The following is a 19,958-nucleotide window of genomic DNA, read 5'->3' as shown; positions in this document are numbered from 1 at the left end:
CTGACCCTCCGTCTTTTCTCTGTGAGCTGGGCTCGCTCTGTCTCGCAGATTGGTTGTGAGACTGAAGATGAATGAGCACATGGACGTGCTTTGTGACAGAGTCATCCACACGTGACTGACTACGGTTATCTGAGATCTGAGGAAGGAGTCATCAGGAAGGGCCCAGGTAGTCGGAGAGACCAGGAGGGAGGAGACTGAGACGCGGCTCTGCAAGGCGGGGACGGGTACTGGTTCCCTGGGGAAGCAGGGCAGGGTTTCAAGATAGGCCATGGCAATAAAAACCTGAAGGGACAGAAGTATAAGAGTGGCAGACTGTCCCCGGGACAGGGAGCACAGCAACCTGGTCAGAGGGTGGATCACAGTCCCTGACGGTCACCCAGAGCAGTGGGCAAGGCTTCCAGTCCCCAGGGGCCATCGGTAGCCTATCCCCACCCAGACATGCATAGCTGCTGTGTCTCACGGGAAGATGATCAGCAGGGAGGGATCGGAGAACACTAGAGACGAGCACTGTCCTCTGCAGCCAACAGGATCAAGTCAGACCCAGCGTTCCCAAGCTCCCTTCCCTACAGCAGGGTGGGGAGCCCTGGCCACAGGCTTGGGTCACAGATGGCCTGGCTAAACTGGGCTCGAAGCCCCTCTATCCCCTGGGCAGGGCTGGGGGTGATTGATGGGTTTCTAGGATTTTCCAGGCAGAAGATTGGAGCTGCTGCAGACTAGCCTGGCCTGCAGCAGCCCCAGATGGCCACTTGTGGCTGAGACCGACCCATGCAGGCCAGGCCCTGGACAGTGCAGACCTATGGCTGCCTCCCAAGGCCTCTCTGTCCTGGGGTCCCAGCTGAGGAAAGCAGCAGACTCTCCACTGTAGAGAGTCCTGGGGTAGAGGGTCAGGGCAGGCTCAAGGTCCCCCAGTGTCGCCCTGTGCAGACCACAGCCCAGGATCACTGGGTGGGGGGCAGGAAAGGACTCTGAGGGGAGTATGGGAGCCGGGCAAGATATAAACACAAATGGTAGGGCTGAAGTTGGAGCCCAGTGATTCCTGTTTCCAATCCATTGTCCCTATTCCAGCCACGACAACACCCACTGACTACTTTGCCAAATCCTCGTTCCATAGGGTTCCCTGCTTCCCACTACAGAAACAGAAAAGAGGGAGGCAACTGGGAGACCTCTTTTATACGTCCTAGGAGTGTGTAAAGCCACAAAGTGAAAGCTTTGGAGAACAGCTAATTACCTTGACCCTGACTTTGACCTCTGACCCTCTGGTCTGCCTCCCTTACCTTCCTCTGCTATCTATTTGGCTCTTCTTACCCAGCTTTAGTGATCATATGGCTTCTCTGGCCTCCTTTCTATGGCCTTGACAGATTCCTTGGAGCTGTCATTCTGTTTCTCTCCTTCTTGCCATGATTTTTTCCCCTTAAGATTTATTTATTTTATTCAAAAGGCATAATTAGGAAACAGACAGAGGCAGAGAGAGATCTTCTATTTGCTGGTATACTCCCCAAATGACCAAATAACCAGGGTTGGGCCAAGCCGAAGCCGGGAACTTGGAACTCCATCCAGGTCCCCCATGTGGGTATCTGGGGCCCTATTACTTGGGCCACCTTCTGCTGCTCTCCCAGGTGCATTTTTTCCCCAGAGAGCTGGATTGGAAATGGAGCAGCCTGGAGTCCAACCGGTGGCCATATGGGAGGCTGGCATCACAGGCGGTGGCTTAACCTGCTGCACCACAATGCTGGCCCCCCTGCTGTGTGTGTGTGTGTGTGTATCATCAAATCTTACAATCCCAGAGCCAACAAGGGCCTATGAGCTCATTCAGTCTCCGCTCCCATGGCACAGGTGGGCTCACTGAGGCCCGGGGTTCTGGGGTTACTTGGATTGTTGCCAGTGCAAGCTCCTACATCGGAATCAGCAGCAGAGCCAGACGAGGCCTCTGACTCGCTGTTTTCCGCCTGTCCTTCGACTTGGCTGTCCTGTCTCACCCGCCGTCCGACTGTCTGTTCCCCAGACCAGCAGCGTTCCTGTGGGCTTCACTCACTTCAGACATCTGCTGTCACAACCAGCTTTGTGGCTCGGATCTGACAGGTTGGACAAGACTGGGGCCAGGTTCCAGGGGCCATGGGCCAAAGGCTGAGGGCTGGAAGGGAAAACAAACAGAGCTGTTGGCCCTGTGTGCTCAGGGGCCATTGCTGACCAACACCCTGTCTCCGCCCCCAGTCTCCACCCCACCCCTGCCCAGGGCAATGCTCAGAGCAAACTGACTCCTAACCCCCTGCTCACCCCCTCACAGAGACAGAAACTCCACACGTAGGCGCATGCTGGCCGTGGAGGAAGGCACGGACAGGCGCTGACAGGTGCGCATGCGCACACGCACGCACACGCCCCGCCGAGCTCCCAAGCGTGAGGCTCTGAGCTGTCCGGTCATTTCCGTGTGCGGCTCTTTCACTGAGGGCACAGGCACTTCTCCCTTCTTGTGGCTTCCTAGTGTCCAGTCTGCGAGCTTGCTCCAAATAATAAGAGCTCCGTGAGGGTGTGTGGAAAGAATGAGCTCACCTGGTGTGGACGGCCACGGGGCCAGGCCTCCGCCTCCAGGTGCTGCCCACGAGGCAGGAAGTTCAGCCCAGGCAGGGTGTCCCCGGGACATGAAGCAGGACCCGAAAAGCTCCTTCCGTGGTCCCTAATACCCTCCTCCCTCATCTTCTGCTTCCAGCCGGGGCTCTATGGTTGTGCCCAGTAACTCGCAGAATGTGGTCCAGGAAGCAGCAGCACCAATGCTACATGCAAAGTCTCAGGCCTCACTGAATTAGAAACTCTAGGTGTGTGTGTGTTGGGGGGGGGGGGGTCCAGGAGTCGGCGTGTCAACAGTCTTCCAGGAGATCTGGAAGGGAACCGTCAGCCAGGCCGGGGATCGGGGCAGATGGAGCCCCAAAGCACAGGCAGCTGCTTCCACCACCTGTGGGTTAGGCTGGCTGGTCACGCGCTGGGAGGCGCCCAGCCAGGAGGCCAGACACCTACGCACCACACACACAGGCGCATTGCAAGGGGCTTCAGATAGCTCACGGAGTGTGGATTCAAAGTTAAGTTTATTTTGGTGCAAAACAGTTTTGAAATCCACATACAGGTTTTTTGGCATGCACGTTGGCCATGAGTCTTTTTTGAAGACGCCTCATATAGAAATATCTGGCAGGTCAGGGGAGTCCACATGCGGGGCTCTGGGGTCCCTGTGGGTACAGGCAGGCACCCGGATGGAAGTGAGGAGGGACAAGGAAGAACCCCTCCCACCAAGGGACATCCCGTGCCCCCACCATTCCTCTGTTCCTCACCCCTGCAGAGGTCTCCTGGGTGCTGCCTCCAAGAGCAGAGAAGCTGAGCGGTTTGCCCAGCAAGGGCTGGACCTACCCAGCTGAGAGACCAAGGTGGCCCGCGTGCCTGAGAGTTTGGGGTCTGTGCTAAGACTAGCCATGTCCCAGGGCAAGGGCAAGGGAATCTGGGGGATCTGCAAGCAAAGCTTAGTGCAGAGTCCTGAAATGCTGCCCAGATGTGGAATTCAGCCCCTCGCCAGTGCCCACTGCACCTCCCGACAGCCCCCATCGCCCAGCTCAGGCCCGCAGGGAGCCCCCGGCAGCGGCCCACCTGGCTCATCACCAGCCTCTGCACCATCTCCCCCTAAGGCCCTGGATGTGAAATCCTGGCCTCTGTGAGCTGCAGGGGCCATGGGGAGGGGAGGCGAGGCGAGGCTCAGGCTCAGATCTGGTTTCGCGGCTGCTCCCTGTGGCTGGCTGCCACACAGCCCGAGCCACCAGCTGTGCTATATAAGGGCAAGCGGCTGGACGGCTGCGGAGGCGAAGACTTGGACCCCCAGCTGAGAAGTCCTGCTCCAGACCCGGTGAGCGGCACTGCCATTCCTCCCAGCCCGGCCCTGCCCCCCGCTGCCCGGTTCTGCTGCCCCTGCCATCCCCCAAACACCCCATCCTCTCTCTGCTGGCTGAACCCTCGTCTCCCACAGAGAAGACGCCCCTCTCCTTTGAGGTTCTTCCTCTTGCTCCATTGGCCCTAAGTCCTCTCCCTCCCCCAGGTGAGGTCAGGCGCACCCCGCTCCCCTCGGTGTCCCACTGAGGGTCTTTCTACCTGTGGGCACCCTGCTTTGTCCTGCGGCCGGCCGGGCTGCTTTATCCCAGAGCTCTGAGGAGCGTGGGCCGGTAGACCTGACTGTCATGGCAAATGCAGAGGAAACAGTGTGGGGGGGAGAGGGGGGAGCTGAGCAACCTCCGTGGGCTGCCAGATGGGAAATGGCTTTTCCACAAGGGGCCTCCGGCCTCCCTGGCCTCCCCGACAGCCCTGGAGCCTGCTCAGGCTGAGCGCTGCAGGTTCCCGGCTCAGAGCCCGGCAGCTCGGGTAAGACCTGCAGGTGCTGGAGCCCTTGGGACCCGTTCCCTTGTCTGAGAAACAGGTGGTGGTTGGGGGTGGGGGGTAGGGGTAGCGGTTTTCCAGCTAGGAGGTCTGCCCTGTGGTATCGCTTTGTTCTTCCCTGGGTCATTCAAGTGCTTTCGGGTCCTCTTCCAGAAAGGAGGAATCTTCCCTTTCCTACCACACCCCAGATTTTGGAGGGTGAAGGAAGCCGCCTGTGAATTTCCAGGAACTGCTCTGACTCGGGGCTAGCCAGAGCTCTGCAGCTTGTCCTGCTGAGCTGGAGTCTGAGCCACGCATGCCCCTTGTCCTCACCCTTATTGCCAGGCCTGTCTTCCTTCCCCAACTCCTACAGCCCCCTCAGCTGTACTCACAGTTTCTGGGGCACCCTGGCTCCTCACAATGCACCCCCACTCTGTCTCCCTTGGCTGGCGCCAGGCCCTGGACAAACAGCTCAGAGATGCGTTCCAGCTGCAGCCGTGCACATCTGGGAATGTGTTCATGGAGGTGTTGTGTCTGAGCCAGTGGGTCCTCTAGCTTGCCCACCCTAGGAGGGGCCATGGGGCAGGGACCAGGGCTGTATGTTCTCAATATGTAGCCTCCTGTGCAGGAGTGTGACCCCCCAACTTAGGGTAGCAGAACAAATGCCCCCAGCAAGCCCAGGTCTTGGAAGCACTCAAGGAACCCCTCAGAAACTGGCCATGCCTCGCCTCGCCTCTCCTGTGTGCCTGTGTCGCTGTGGAGCCCTGGAGCCTGGACTCAGGACGGGAACCAGGGTCTGCCTCACTTAAAGCCACAGTCTGAGACTCGGCCCCCACACAGCTGCCCATTTTCACAACTCGGGCCGACGTCGCTCCTACTGTCCATCTGTCCGTCCTGCCGGTCTTTCCTTGACAGGTCAAGATGTGTTTCTGCTTGAGCCCTAAGAAGTGACTCAGAGATGCGGAGCCTGAAGCTTTGTTTCTTTGCAGGTCACTGGATCTGAGAACCTTCCCAGGAGGCCATATTTCAGAGCAGAGCCGACGCCGTGACGCACCCTCCCTGTCTCCTGCCCCATTCCCGTGGGGCCTGGGCAAAGGATGGCGGGGACCAAGGCCTGGGTGTGCTCCTTCCTGGTCCTGGAAGTCGCTTCCGTGTTGGGTATCGGCTAAGTATCTGCCAGCTCCTAAATCGCTCGCTCGTGGTAGGGAAGTCGTATCTGACCTTGACCCAACCATGCATTCACTTAAGACACAGCAATGGCCCTAAGAACTGAGCCCATTGTAGGGGTGGATTTATTCATAATTCATGTCCCCTACAAAGAGTGAGATAGTTCCCAATATTAAAACTCACGGCAGAGGACATTTTTGAAAGGCCGGAGTGGTGAGCAGGGGGAGCAAACAAATAAGAGGGTGACGCCCTGAGCACTAAATTTAGCACTGAGCTTCCTGGCAGCTGGAGCCAAAGGGAGTAACAGGGGATCGCTGAGCTCTCTGAAGCAGGCGTGGGGTTTGGTCTGTTTTTGGTTTCTAGAAAATTCTTCTGGCCTAAAGCTCCACATATTTCAGCCCACCCAGCCGACTTTCACAGATGTCCACACCCTGCTGGCTACCCTGCCCTCTGATCCCACTGTCTGGTGACCCTGAGCTCTGGGAGGGACAGGTGGAGAGACTGCCCGGTGGACCTGCTGACCCCTGGAGGCAGCGGCGCTCCCAGCGCTGCACGGTACACCCTCTCCCACCTCCTTTCCAACTCCTGATTTCTAACCACATCCTCAGAGCAAAAAAGGCTCAGACCCTACTTCTAAAGCGGCAGCCCTGCAGGCTTTGTGACCACAGATGCAGGAACAAAGATGCTCAGCCGCCTCCTCCTGCCTTGTTTCCACCCTGACAGCTGCTGTTTGTGGAGATGATTAACACGCAGCCGTGGGAGGGGAAATCAGATTAGGTTGATTAAAAGCGCTCTCATCACCCCAATTAAAGCAGTGCAGAGAATTCTGAATTGGCTCCTCCCCACGAGAGTTAATCTCTCCAAGCTTTTGCAGCTCTCTGCTTTCCCCTTCTCCTTCCCATTCTGCACCCCTCCCCCCCAGCCTCCGATGGGGTAGGACAGAGACTTCCCTTAGCCTGAGGACCTTGTACCCACTCCCAGGCAGCCCCAAATTGCGAGACTGCCTCAGTGGGGCCACCTGAGTCCTTGACGTGAGGGTGGTGTCACGAAACCCAAACTTTGCCAGGGGAAGGGAAGAGTGCATCTCTGTGCCAAGCGCTGGTTGAAAGGAGCCGCAATGCGCAAGGCATTGCTCTAAGTGGACTTTGTGAGTGAGCTTAGGCAAGCCCCTCAATCCTCCAAGGCAGGGGTCTTAGTATCCTCATGTTACGGTGGGGTCAGCTGGGTCAAGCGGCTTGCTCAAGGTCGCAAGTTAGGGAGCGGCAGAGCTTCTGAAGCCCCTGTTCTCAATCTACGTACGCCGCAGAGAGGTTTTCCTTCGATCTCGCTGAGCCATCACGTCACTCCCCATGACGGGAATCAACACCTCCATTTTACAGAGGAGGAATCGAAGCTCCAGAGAGTTCCAGACACCGAAGCAGGAGCCACAACCCATGGGTTGTTCAGCAGCGTCTTCTGGGATCCTTTTTTTTTTTTTTAATTTTTTTTATTTTTTTGACAGGCAGAGTTAGACAGTGAGACAGAGACAGAGAGAAAGGTCTTCCTTCCATTGGTTCACCCCCTAAATGGCCGCTATGGCTGGTGCGCTGCACCGATCCGAAACCAGGAGCCAGGTGCTTCTCCTGATCTCCCATGGGGTGCAGGGCCCAAGCACTTGGGCCATCCTCCACTGCACTCCCGGGCCACAGCAGAGAGCTGGACTGGAAGAGGGGCAACCGGGACAGAATCTGGTGCCCCAACAGGGACTAGAACCTGGGGTGCCGGTGCCGCAGGCGGAGGATTAGCCAAGTGAGCCGCTGCGCCGGCCATCTGGGCTCCTTTTCTGCACAAGAGTGGAAGGGATTTCCGGTTCTCTGAGCCTGTTCTTTACATCTGTGGTCACCTCTGAGGAAAGCAGCAGGGCCCTCTAGTGTACTGACCACGAATGCATCTTCATTTTAGGAGGAAGTGGGCTCGGAAGATTAAAGCTTTTCTGAGGCTGCCCAGCAGGAGGTGGCAGAGCAGGGACTTGAACTCCTGTCTGGGGCTCACGCTCCCTCTACCACAGCATGCTGCTTCCCTGCCTGGTGAGACCCCGGTACTTTCCCTCCTCACACTGGCCCATCCTTCAGCCTCTTCTCCCTCTGCCCTCAGGGAGGCGGCCGATGCTTACTCAGTCCGTGAGAAGAGTCCAGCCTGGGAAGAGGACCCCCAGCATCTTGGCCAAGCCTGCTGACCCATCAGAGAGTGAGTGGTGGTGGGGGTGGGGAGGGCACGGGATTGGGCGATGGGGTCTTTCCTGAGTCAGGACACGAGGTCAGGGTTTCATGGAAACCCACTTCAAAAAAATATTTTTTTAAAATTTTACATATTTGAGAGACAGGTGTCTCATCCACTGGTTCATTCCCCCCAAATGCCCCCAATAGCTGAGGCTGGGCCACACTGAAGCTGGGAGCCTGGAGCTCAAATTGGGACCCATCACTTTAGCCATCACAGCTTGTACAGGAAGTACAGGAAGCTGGTGTCGAAGTGGAGCCCGGACTCCAGCCCAGGCACTCTGATATGGGAGGTGGGCATCGCAAATGGAGTCTTATCTGCTGTGCCAAGTGCTTGGCTGGGAAACCCACTTTTCCAGGTCATTTAGTGGACATGTCTGCCCAAGCATATAGGACAGCTCAGAACCATGTACGTTCCAGGAACGGTGCAGGGCTTGCTGGGGCCAGCGCACAGCCTGGTGGGGAGGGAGCAGAGGACATGAGGATGGAGAGATGGCGGTGGCTTACAGAACCCTGAGTGGCTGGCTGGAGAAAGCTCACCCTACTTGACAGTAGGGGAGGAGAGAAGCCAAGGAGAAACCTGAGACAGGGGCTGAGGCTGCCTGGGGTACTGAGAGGTTCCAGGGGTGCCGCCCTGGGCGGGCAGAGCCGGAAAGAACTGGAGTTCACCTGGGGATCTAGGGCGTGGCTCCCACAAGTCGGCTGTGTCTCTCAGGTCCTGGCGAGTGGACAACGTGGTTCAACATCGACCACCCAGGCGGGCTGGGTGACTACGAGCGGCTGGACGCCATTCGCTTCTACTATGGCGATCGTGTGTGCGCCCGTCCACTTCGGCTGGAGGCTCGGACCACCAACTGGATGCCTGCAGGCAGCAATGGCCAGGTGGTCCATGGCAGCCCTCACGAGGGCTTCTGGTGCCTCAACAGGGAGCAGCGGCCTGGCCAGAACTGCTCCAATTACACCGTGCGCTTCCTCTGCCCACCAGGTGAGCCTGAATGGGCTCAGCACTTCCTTCCCATGAGCTGTGGCACAGGGAGAGGCCATAACCTGCCTCTGGCGACAGGAGCTCTGGACAGTGATTGTCTACCAATAGTCAGGTGGTGCTGTTAACGCCGTAAGCTTCCCGGTAGAGTTCCGTGGTTCTGCGTGCCCTGCATGCATCCCATCGTATTGAGGTTGAGTGGCCTGGTGGTGGAGACCCTGGGCTCTGCTGCTAGCCTGCTCGGGACTGAATCCCAAGCCGACCACGTGAACTGCATTCCACAGTACAGGAACTTTCTGAAGTTCTCTAATCTTAGGTTTCTCACGTGTCAAACAGGAAACGACACGTCTCTATAGGGGTTGTTATGAGGATTGAATGAGATAATGAATGCAGAGCACTTAGTCCAGGCAAATGTTTACTGAATGATAAGCTTCCATACTAATTTTCTTTTCTTTTCTTTTTTTTAAAAGATTTATTTATTTATTTGAGAGGCAGAGTTACAGAAAGAGTGAGGGAGAGTCAGAGAGAGGTCTTTCATCTGCTGGTTCATTCCCCAGATAACCACAATGGCTGGGGCTGAGCCATTCTGAAGCCAGGAGCTTCTTCTGGGTCTCCCATGTGGGTGCAGGAGCCCAAGGATTTGAGCCTTCTTCTACTGCTTTCCCAGGCACATTAACAGGGAGCTGAATCGGAAGTAGAGCAGCTGAGTCTCGAACTGGCGCCCATATGGGATGCTGGCACCACAGGCAGAAGCTTAACCTACTACACCACAACACTGGCCCCTCTATACTGTTCTGATATGACAGGTGCTGGATGAATTATCCATATTTTCAGCCTTTTCAACGGACCTCTCAAGAATCTCAATCTTTTATTTTAAAGATGTATTTATTTTATTTGAAAAGCAGAGAGAGAGAGAGAGATATCTTCCATTCACTGATTCACTCCTCAAATGGCCACAATGGCTGGGCTTGGCCAGAATGAAGCCAGGAGCTAGGAGCTTCATCCACATTTCCACCTGGGTGCAGGAGCCCAAGCACTTGGGCCATCCTCTGCTGCTTTCCCAGGCGCATTAGCAGGGAGCCGGATGGGAAGTGGAGCAGCTGGGACTGGAACCTGCACCTGTATAGGATGCTGGCACTGCAGGTGGCAGCTTACCCTGCTGCACCACCACGCCAGCCGCAGGAATCTCTGCCTTGACAGCAAGTTCAAGGAAGCTCAGAGAGGTTAAGAAACTTCTATGAGTGCAAACTGAGATTGCAGAGCTGGGATTTGGGTCTGTGCTCACAGAGGTCATGTTCTTCCCATCCTTCACCCCGCCACACACAGATACAGCAGGGGCAGGGGTGCTTGCTTCTTGGATGAGCACGCTCCCTTCTGGGGTCCTGCCAGTCCTCACAGCCTGCGTCTGTAGGCGCGGGGACTCCAGGCTGGTCTCCTGGGTGAGGTCTAGGACTGCAGAGTCGAGGTGAGGAGGTGGGCAGAAGGGGGCATAATGTCCAAGTCCCTGCAGGTCCCAGGCCCTGACTTCCCAGGGAGCTCTTTGGCTGGAGCACGTCACTGTTCCCACACTGGTGGAGAAGGAAGGTGGGGGCCCTGCACATGCCAGGGCTGCACGCCAAAGTCTGGGGGGCTTGGCCAACAAGCCTCGCTCTGCGTCACCACTAGTCCTTATACACCTTAGTGACATCAAAGGCACGACTTCCTGTAGAATTGTGACTCCTGTCAGTTGGGAAAATGGTCGCCGTAAATACAAATATCAATGACGTCTATGGTATAACCAGAATAGGAAGAGCTTCAGGGTCAGGTTTCCAGACAGGGTCCTCTTGGGAGGGAGGTCAGATCATCTGTTGATCCCACTTTGCAGGGTCCCTGCGCCAAGACTCCGAGCGCATCTGGAGCCCGTGGTCTCGCTGGAGCAAGTGTTCAGCTGCTTGTGGTCACACTGGGGTCCAGACCCGCACACGCACCTGCTTGGCAGAGTCGATGGCGCTGTGCACTGAGGCCACTGAGGAGGGCCGGCTCTGTGAGACCCAGGCCTGCACAGGTACCACCCTCCTTCTCGGCGTGGGGCAGAGTGCGGTGAGCGAAGCCGGCCTGTCAGGGATGGGTTCCATCGTCCACTCACCGAGTAGTAACTGAACATCTACTACATGCTCTGATAGGGCTTAAAGGGGATAATGTAGGAGCATGGGGCAGCGTCAGTTGTCAGAGCTTAGGGAATTCCAGAAAAGCCTTTTTTTTAAAACTTTTTTTAAAAAAGATTTATTTATTTGGAAGAGAGAGAGAGAGAAAGAGAATCTTCCATTTGTGGTTTATTCCCTAACTGGCTACAAAGGCTGGGGCTAGGCCAGGCCAAAGCCAGGAGCCAGGAGCCAGGAGCCAGGAACTCCACCCAGGTCTCCCATGTGGGGAGCAAGGACCCAAGCACTTGGGCCATCCTCTGCAGCCTTCCCAGATCATTAGCAGAGAGCTGGATCAGAAGCAGAGCCATTGTCGCAGCGGTGGCTTAACCTGCTGTGCCACAATGCGGGCCCCTCCAGGAGAGCTTTCCAGAGGAGGCGTCCTAGGCTAAGTGTTGAAGGATGAATAAGAGTCAGTGATGCAGGCTGACAAGGAAGAGCAACAAAGGCCCAAGGTGTGTGTGTGTGGGGGGGGGGGTACACATGAGCCTGCAGCCTGGGCCATGGCCACAGAAGAGCTTGGACCCACGCAAGTCCTGCTGATGTGGCCCCTTGTCCCACAGCGTGCGACCTGTCCTGCCCCATGGGGAAAGCGAACGCTGACTGCGATGCCTGCATGTGCCAGGACTTCCTGCTTCACGGCGCTGTCTCCCTCCCTGGCGGTGCCCCGGCCGCAGGGGCCACTGTCTACCTGCTGAACAAGACGCCCAAGTTGCTGACTCAGACAGACAGCAATGGGAGGTTCCGTGTCCCAGGCTTGTGCCCCGATGGTACAACCATCCTGAAGATAATGAAGACCAAGTTTGCTCCCATTGTGCTCACAATGCCCAAGACTAGACTGAATGTGGCCACCGTCAATGCAGAGTTCAGGAGGGCAGGTAACCCTGTTCCCTGGGGTAGGGCTGGTGAGGCGGGCCAGACTTTCAGACAAAAGGGGCACGGTGCTGAGAGTTAGGGTCCTGCCTTACTCAGAGTAAAACTAAAGTCCTTACCAGGGTCTGCAGGGCTCTGTATCTCACACACACACACACACACACACACACTCATACACACACTCACACTCTCACACATACTCACATACACTCATACACTCTCACACACGTACATACACACATACACACACACATACTCACACACACTCTCACGCACATACACACACTCACACACACATACACTCACACATACTCACACACACATACTCACACACACTCTCACGTACATACACACACTCACACACACACACACACATACTCACACACACTCTCACGCACATACACACACTCACACATACATACACTCACACACACACACGCACACACACCCCACATTTACTTCTCTGTTCTCTGATCTCCTCTGTTACCCTCTCCACACTGAGTTACTCTTCTCCAGCCATCTGCCCCTCAAACACACAAACTCCTGCTCCAGGCCCTTTGCACTTGCTCTATGTACTCTGTTTAAGTTTTTGTCCATCAGATATCGGCACGGTTTGCTTCCCTCAAATGTGCAAGGTCTTCCCTGACCACCTCAGAGCGAGGTTTTTAGGTCATGGAGAGAGAGGCTTGGGGAGTGCAAAATGGCCGGAAAATGCTGTTGTTGGCAGCAGAACACGAACACGTCACTACTCAAAACAGCCAGTCCTGTCCCAGTGGGGGTGCTTGGGAGTCTCGGCGGGCTCAAGGTCCCCTTGGTTCCCACCCAGATGCCGTTTGGGGGCCCACGGGAGCAAGGTCCCAGGCTGAGGATGAGGAGGGGGTGGCCTCCACTCCAGACCAGCTCCCTTAGGTGTTAGGACCATGAGAAGTGGGCTGGCGGTGGATGGGGTGGGGGCAGCCATGCAACAGGAGCACCGTCGCAGACCCGAGGGAGCAAGGCTCTGTAGAACGTGCCCCACAGAACACTCTGTCTCATCTTCTGCTCCAGAGACCCCGTACATGCTGACGAGCCCCCAGACGAAAGCGCGGAGAGCCGGCCAGAGTGTGTCCCTGTGCTGTAAGGCCACGGGGAAGCCCAGTCCAGATAAGTATCTCTGGTATGCACTGCTGGCTCCCTGGCCCAGCTCCCCCTCTTGGAGACCATCTGGACTTATTAATGGCAATAATAGTCAATAGCAGAAAGCTGCAAGCAAGACACCATCCAAAGCCTGGTTGGCACCTACAAGTGGGAGCTGACAGGGTAGGGGCTGTCCAGATGGGTCAGTAAGACCTGGAGTTGTACCCTTAAAGCAGGCATCCCCCAGAGCGTCGCTGGGGGGTGAAGTGATTTGTCCAAGAATCAACAGCCATTTAAGCACTGGGGCTGGGGCTGGGACCTAGAACTTGATGCTCCAAGCCGACCAGTGCAGCTGAGTCTCTTGGGTGAGCTGAGGTGGTGTCATCCGTAGGAACCCATCCTGTCAAGCCACCTGTCTCCCTGGCTGCTTGCTCCTGGCACTGTCCTCGGGGATACCCGCGCCCCACTGCCCGCTCAGGCCCCGCCTCTCCATCCTTGCAGGTACCACAACAACACCTTGCTGCATCCCTCCCTCTACAAGCACGAGAGCAAGCTCGTGCTGAGGAACCTGCGGCAGGAGCAGGCCGGGGAGTACTTTTGCAAGGCCCAGAGCGATGCCGGGGCTGTGAAGTCCCAGGTGGCCCAGCTGATGGTCATAGGTAAGTGTCTGGATCCCTGGGGGCCCTAACTCCGCAGCAGGGCTCACAGCCTGTCTCTGCTGTGCACAGTGCCCCTGACCGCTGGGACAGGGAGGTGGCACAGACGTGAATCTTGCCATCACAAAGTCCCCATCTGAGGAGGGGTGAAGTAATATAAATACCGGACAAGATGGAAAGTGCAACTGAAACAGGAGACGGGGGGCCATGGACTTTAGTACATGGGAGAAAGGTGCCGGCCAGACGGGAGGGGCGGGGCATGGCTGCTTGAAGGAGCACCTGATCAGCTGGGGCTCCACTCATGGTTCTTAGCCAGGGCTGCCTTTGGCACCATCTGTTGAGTTTTTTTTTTTTTTTTTTTTTTTTTTTTGATAGGCAGAGTGGACAGAGAGAGAGACAGAGAGAGAAAGGTCTTCCTTTGCCGTTGGTTCACCCTCCAATGGCCGCCGCTGCAGCCGGCGCACCGCGCTGATCCGATGGCAGGAGCCAGGATCCAGGTGCTTTTTCCTGGTCTCCCATGGGGTGCAGGGCCCAAGCACCTGGGCCATCCTCCACTGCACTCCCTGGCCATAGCAGAGGGCTGGCCTGGAAGAGGGGCAACCGGGACAGAATCCGGCGCCCCGACCGGGACTAGAACCCGGTGTGCCGGCGCCGCAAGGTGGAGGATTAGCCTATTGAGCCACGGCGCCGGCGTCTGTTGAGTTTTTAAAAAATACCGATGCCTCCGTCTACCTCCTGGAGCACCTGATTTAGTTGACCTGGGGTGTGGCCTGAGCCTGCCTGGTTTCAAAGCGCCCAGGAGATTCAAATTTGCTTGGAGGTTGTGCACTCCTGGTCTGAAAGAATGGGCAGGGAGGGACAGTGTTTGTGTAGGTGAGGGTGCCCTAGCGGTGGCGGGGGGGGGGGGACAGAGGAACAGAAGGGGGGAACCAAGGGAACTCTATGAGACCTGCTTGAAGTTGGCTTTAAGAGTCAGAGAGGGGGAGACCGGAGGCCAAAGACCTATCAGGAACTTGTCCTTGGACAGTGAGGTGGGAGGAGAAGATCTTGGTGACTGGCCTAAGCAAAACAAAACAAAAGGCAGAGGGAGGTGGGATTTATTGGAGGGATCCTGGGATATTTCACAGAGCAACAGAGCTCAGGACAGACAGGACACAGGGCATTCCAGGCGCTGGCAGGGGAGAGAGGAGCTCCCGGCCGTGGTTCTCAACACATCACATCGAGGCTCCATGTGTCACAGTGATTCCCAATACCACTTTGATACAAAGTAGTATGCCTTTCAGTGTCTAAATGCCTTGGCATGATGACAAGAGAAGGCAAGCTGAGAGGCCAGATCCTTGCACTTACTTCCGGTGTCACCATGAGTGTGACAGCCGCAAATGCTGATGGGTGTTGTTCCAAACTAAACAAAGTACAGTCTTCATCTGATTCATGGGGAGGTTGCATTCTTAAAAAATCAGTGTATGGTTAAAGCTGTGTAAACAGTGCCAGACTCTGAGCATCTGAACCCGGTTTTGCACCCACATAAACGCCTGCTGGCACTCGGGAAAGTCGTGTAGACACAGGAGAGCTCTTCCAGCAGAACAGTGCCAGGCGCTGTGGGACACAGACCAGCCATGGCCCCTGCCCATGGCATGCCAGCAGCACCCCTCATTTGGATGATTAAAACACCCCCAAACATTTTCAAGACTGTGTCAGTGAGAACCGCTAGTCCAGAGTCCAGTGTTGTTTTTTTTTTTGTTGTTGTTAAGATTTATTTATTTGAAAGGCGGAGTTACACAGAGAGAGAGAGATCTTCCATCCACTGGTTCACTCCCCAGATGGCCACAATGGCTGTGTCTGGACCAGGCTGAAGTGAGGAGCCAGAAGTTTTGTCTGGATCTTACATGTGGGTGCAGGGATCCAAGTGCCTGGGCCATCTTCTGCTACTTTTCCAGGTGCATTAGCAGGGAGCTGGATCAGAAGTGGAGCAGCTGGGTCTCAAACCAGCACCCATATGGGATGCTGATGTTGCAGGTGGCAGCTTTACCCACCATGCCACAGTGCCGGCCCCATGAACTTACATCCTAATGCACACACCACTTTCCTCCACAGCACCCGATGAGACTCCTTGCAACCCAGTCCCCGAGAGCTACCTGATCCGGCTGCCCCACGATTGCTTCCAGAATGCCACCAACTCCTTTTACTACGATGTGGGCCGCTGCCCCGTCAAGACCTGTGCAGGGCAGCAGGACAATGGGCTCCGGTGCCAGGACGCCGAGAACTGCTGTGGCATCTCCAAAATGAAGGAGAAGGAGATCCAGTGCAGCGGGTACACGCTGCCCACCAAGGTAGCCGTGCAGTGCAGCTGCCAGCGCTGCACGGAGACCCGCAGCATCGTGAGGGGCCGAGTCAGCGCTGCGGACACCGGGGAGCCCATGCGCTTTGGCCACGTGTACATGGGGAACAGCCGCGTGAGCATGACCGGCTACAAGGGCACTTTCACCCTCCACGTCCCCCAGGACACGGAGAGGCTGGTGCTCACATTCGTGGACAGGCTGCAGAAGTTCGTCAACACCACCAAGGTGCTGCCCTTCAACAAGAAGGGGAGTGCGGTGTTCCACGAGATCAAGATGCTTCGAAGGAAAGAGCCCATCACTCTGGAGGCCCTGGAGACCAACATCATCCCCCTGGGGGAGGTGGATGGCGAAGACCCCGTGGCTGAACTGGAGATCCCACCCAAGAGTTTCTTCCGGCAGAACGGGGAGCCCTACACTGGGAAAGTCAAGGCCAGTGTGACCTTCCTGGATCCTCGCAACGTGTCCACGGCCACAGCTGCCCAGAGCGACCTGAACTTCGTCAACGATGAAGGCGACACCTTGCCCCTTCGGACCTACGGCATGTTCTCTCTGGACTTCACAGACGAGGCCACGGCAGAGCCCCTGAATGCCGGCAAGGTGAAGGTGCACCTCGACTCAACCCAGGTCAAGATGCCGGAGCACGTGGCCGCCATGAAGCTCTGGTCGCTCAACCCGGACACGGGGCTGTGGGAGGAGGAAGGGGATTTCAAGCTGGAGAGCAGGAGGAGGAACAAGAGGGAGCAGAGGACGTTCCTGGTGGGCAACATGGAGATCCGGGAGAGGAGGCTCTTCAACCTGGACGTCCCTGAGAGCAGGAGGTGCTTTCTCAAGGTGAGGGCCTACCGGAGCGAGAGGTTCTTGCCCAGTGAGCAGATCCAGGGAGTCGTGGTCTCCGCGATCAACCTGGAGCCCAGAGCTGGCTTCTCGTCCAACCCAAGGGCCTGGGGCCGCTTTGACAGTGTCATCACGGGCCCCAATGGGGCCTGTGTGCCTGCCTTCTGTGACGACCAGTCCCCCGATGCCTACTCCGCCTACGTCTTGGCGAGTCTGGCTGGGGAGGAACTGGAAGCTGTGGAGTCCTCCCCCAAGTTCAACCCCAACGCCATTGGTGTCCCTCAGCCCTACCTCAATAAGCTCAAGTACCGTCGGACAGACCATGAGGACCCGCAGGTTAAGAAGACAGCCTTCCAGATCAGCATGGCCAAGCCAAGGCCCAACTCAGCCGAGGAGAGCAACGGGCCCATCTACGCCTTTGAGAACCTCCGGGCCTGTGAGGACGCACCGCCCAGCGCAGCCCACTTCCGGTTCTACCAGATCGAGGGGGATAGGTATGACTACAACACGGTCCCCTTCAATGAAGATGACCCCATGAGCTGGACTGAAGACTACCTGGCGTGGTGGCCCAAGCCCATGGAGTTCAGGGCCTGCTACATCAAGGTGAAGATTGTGGGGGCTGTCGAGGTGAATGTGCGATCTCGCAACATGGGGGGCACCCACAGGAGGACGGTGGGGAAGCTGTATGGGATCCGGGATGTGAAGAGCACTCGGGACAGGGACCAGCCCAATGTCTCATCCGCCTGTCTGGAGTTCAAGTGCAGTGGGATGCTCTACGACCAGGACCGCGTGGACCGCACACTGGTCAAAGTCATCCCCCAAGGCAGCTGCCAGCGAGCCAGCGTGAACTCCATGCTGCATGAATACCTGGTCAACCACCTACCCCTGGCAGTCAACAATGACACCAGCGAGTACACCATGCTGGCGCCCTTGGACCCCCTGGGCCACAACTACGGCATCTACACAGTCACTGACCAGGACCCCCGCACGGCCAAGGAGATTGCCCTTGGCAGGTGCTTTGATGGCACGTCTGACGGCTCCTCCAGAATCATGAAGAGCAATGTGGGAGTAGCCCTCACGTTTAACTGCGCGGAGAGGCAGGTGGGCCGCCAGAGTGCTTTCCAGTACCTCCAAAGCACCCCGGCCCGGACCCCTGCCGCAGGCACTGGCCAAGGAAGGGTGCCCCCAAGAAGGCAGCAGCGGGCAAGGAGGGGTGGCCAGCGCCAGCCTGAGAGGCCAGCCTCTCTGAGGTTCTCTGGGGCTGCTCAACAACCTCCAAGCAACTAGATTTTGTGGTGCTTCCCACGCTGCCCCGTGTGACAGTCATTCTGACATTGAGACACACTTGGTTAATTTAAGCACATCTGTTTTGGTGCAGTTTGCTTGTTTGTTTCTTCATGCCTTTTCTTCCTGTCCTCATCCTAGGATACTGATTGGTCCCAAAATAGCAAAATAAAACCCCTTCGTGCTGTTTATTTTATTTTGTTTTTAAAAAGAACACAAGTATTGGCCGCTGGTAAAACTCCACAGCTTGGGTCATTCTTCATTTAGTGCCATGAACACACAAGCTCTTCCTTTTCTCTTGGCATGGGTTTTGTCTCGCTCCACAATAAGGATAATCTGATGCTGAGGACCAAATAACCAGGAGGAAACGTATCACCTGGCCTTGGTCTACAAGATACAAGCAAGGCCTCTATCACAGTCCGTCCATAAAGAAATAAACCACAGTATTTCTACTTGAAATGTAAATAACGTATTTATTTCTTTGCTGAACTTGGAACTCTAGTGCATATTCAAAATCAAGCTATGGAGTATAGGGTAACCATAGTTCCCCTAGAAACTAGGAAAGAACTAGAATGCTCTAGAAAGAACATCCAGCTGCCACAGTTGCACCAGGCTGCCAATTGCATTTAGGATGTTTTCCTTTATAGTTGCTTTTGTCCTTGCGAGGAGTCCCGTGTAGCCCAGGGCAGATGCCAATAGATATACATTCTGTATACTTTGATTCTAGGTCACTGTCCTGTCTCTGGGCCACTGAAGTGAGCCAGCTTCTCAGAGCAGCAGAGGGGACTCTGGGCAGCAGTCACAAGGTGGTGTGAGGCCTGGGCCCCTAAGCTACAGGGCTGGGCAACGAGGCACCCCTTCCAGCAGTCAGGTTTGTTGTCATGGATCATATTTTCCATCTGCAGAGATTCCTGCAGTTGTGAGCATGTTCTGGGCTCCTGAGCAAAACTAAAATCATGTTCCAGCTTTTCTTCCTCCTTTCTTTCCAATACTGTGGCGCTTATACAATGGCTTGGCCCAGGCTCAGGCAAGCTGGCCAAGAGGTCCTTGGGCTCCGGCAGCCTGCCTGCCTCCTCCGGCCGGGCCAGCTGAGCTCACTCGGAAGTCATGGACATTTTCTTCCCTGCAAAGCTCTTCTCAAGACACCTCCAGATCTCTGCTGTGGAACAGCCCCTCTCCCTGGAGCAAAGACAGTGGTCCAAACAGACAGGAACGGTGTCTGACTTAAAAACAGTAAATCAGAGAGCAAGGGGTGGTGCCAGAGGAACCCTGGAGCCATCAACTGTCCCATTGGTGGGGTGTGGAGTTGGATGCGATGCACTCACTGTCCCTCCTCGCCCAAATCCCCACCCCTGTCAGGGAAGGGGCCAAGGGGGCTGGAGGCAGAGAGGGCAGTGTTTACCATCAGAACAAAAAAGCTTTCCCCGAGCCCCTGGCCAGCGCAGGACAGCTCGCTTTGGCCACCTCTGGCCTGGGCTGGATTTGTAGTCTTGGATCAGCCTGTGCCTGGCACCCCCAGGGATCCAGCGTGAAATCCATTAGAACCTCTCTGGCTGAGCACCCCATCCCCGTGACTGCTGCAAGTTGACCCACTTCCACACTTGACTCCTGTCTCACGGTTCCCAGGGAGCAGTTCTCTTTGACTGCCTGTTGGGGGCTTGGCAGCCTCTGCCAGGGGGTCGGGGTGGAGCTCTGTGCAGCACAGACACCCCAGCTGCTTCAGGAGCCATCGTGCAAGCTGCTTTACCCTGACCACCGGTTCCCTTCAGACCCGCCCCCCCCCCCCCCCAAGGCCCTCCACTTGCTGCTCTCAGGTGAGGCCCTGCAGGCAGCAGCTGGTACCTGGCTCTTTTCTTTGTCCACCAAATAGTCATCAAGTGACTACTTGA

The 19,958-nt window shown here is 56.3% G+C and overlaps 1 protein-coding gene and 1 long non-coding RNA gene across 3 annotated transcripts; one reads left to right on the top strand and one right to left on the bottom strand.

The window, feature by feature from the left end:
* Nucleotides 1-1,401: 1,401 nt before the first annotated feature.
* LOC138844554 (uncharacterized) lies at nucleotides 1,402-4,219 on the bottom strand. The gene is made up of 2 exons (XR_011380486.1): nucleotides 4,123-4,219; nucleotides 1,402-2,131 (listed from the first exon to the last, which is right to left on the bottom strand). It is a non-coding gene; the product is annotated as an uncharacterized lncRNA (long non-coding RNA).
* CILP (cartilage intermediate layer protein) lies at nucleotides 3,495-18,260 on the top strand. 2 transcript variants are annotated; one of them, XM_008268884.4, is made up of 9 exons: nucleotides 3,495-3,880; nucleotides 5,373-5,541; nucleotides 7,684-7,776; nucleotides 8,521-8,790; nucleotides 10,652-10,831; nucleotides 11,531-11,845; nucleotides 12,888-12,996; nucleotides 13,458-13,615; nucleotides 15,707-18,260. In XM_008268884.4, the coding sequence occupies exons 2-9, from the start codon at nucleotides 5,481-5,483 to the stop codon at nucleotides 18,070-18,072; spliced, it is 3,552 nt and encodes a 1,183-aa protein (XP_008267106.1). In that variant the 5' UTR covers nucleotides 3,495-3,880; nucleotides 5,373-5,480; the 3' UTR covers nucleotides 18,073-18,260. The 2 variants fall into 2 exon arrangements, with proteins under 2 accessions (XP_008267106.1, XP_069909482.1); XM_070053381.1 differs by lacking the exon at nucleotides 3,495-3,880 and adding an exon at nucleotides 4,267-4,389.
* Nucleotides 18,261-19,958: the final 1,698 nt, after the last annotated feature.

This window comes from Oryctolagus cuniculus, chromosome 12, assembly GCF_964237555.1.
Source record: "Oryctolagus cuniculus chromosome 12, mOryCun1.1, whole genome shotgun sequence".
NCBI lineage: Eukaryota > Metazoa > Chordata > Mammalia > Lagomorpha > Leporidae > Oryctolagus > Oryctolagus cuniculus.
The sequence above is the reverse complement of the archived record's forward strand: the minus strand, read 5'-3'. Positions and strand labels throughout refer to the sequence as shown.

Coding starts and splice junctions, on each gene's coding strand:
- CILP (XM_008268884.4), top strand. CDS start 5,481: ATGGCGGGGACCAAGGCCTGGGTGTGCTCCTTCCTGGTCCTGGAAGTC. Junction 8,791..10,651: donor GCGCTTCCTCTGCCCACCAG/GTGAGCCTGAAT, acceptor CCCACTTTGCAG/GGTCCCTGCGCCAAGACTCC. Junction 13,616..15,706: donor GGCCCAGCTGATGGTCATAG/GTAAGTGTCTGG, acceptor TTTCCTCCACAG/CACCCGATGAGACTCCTTGC.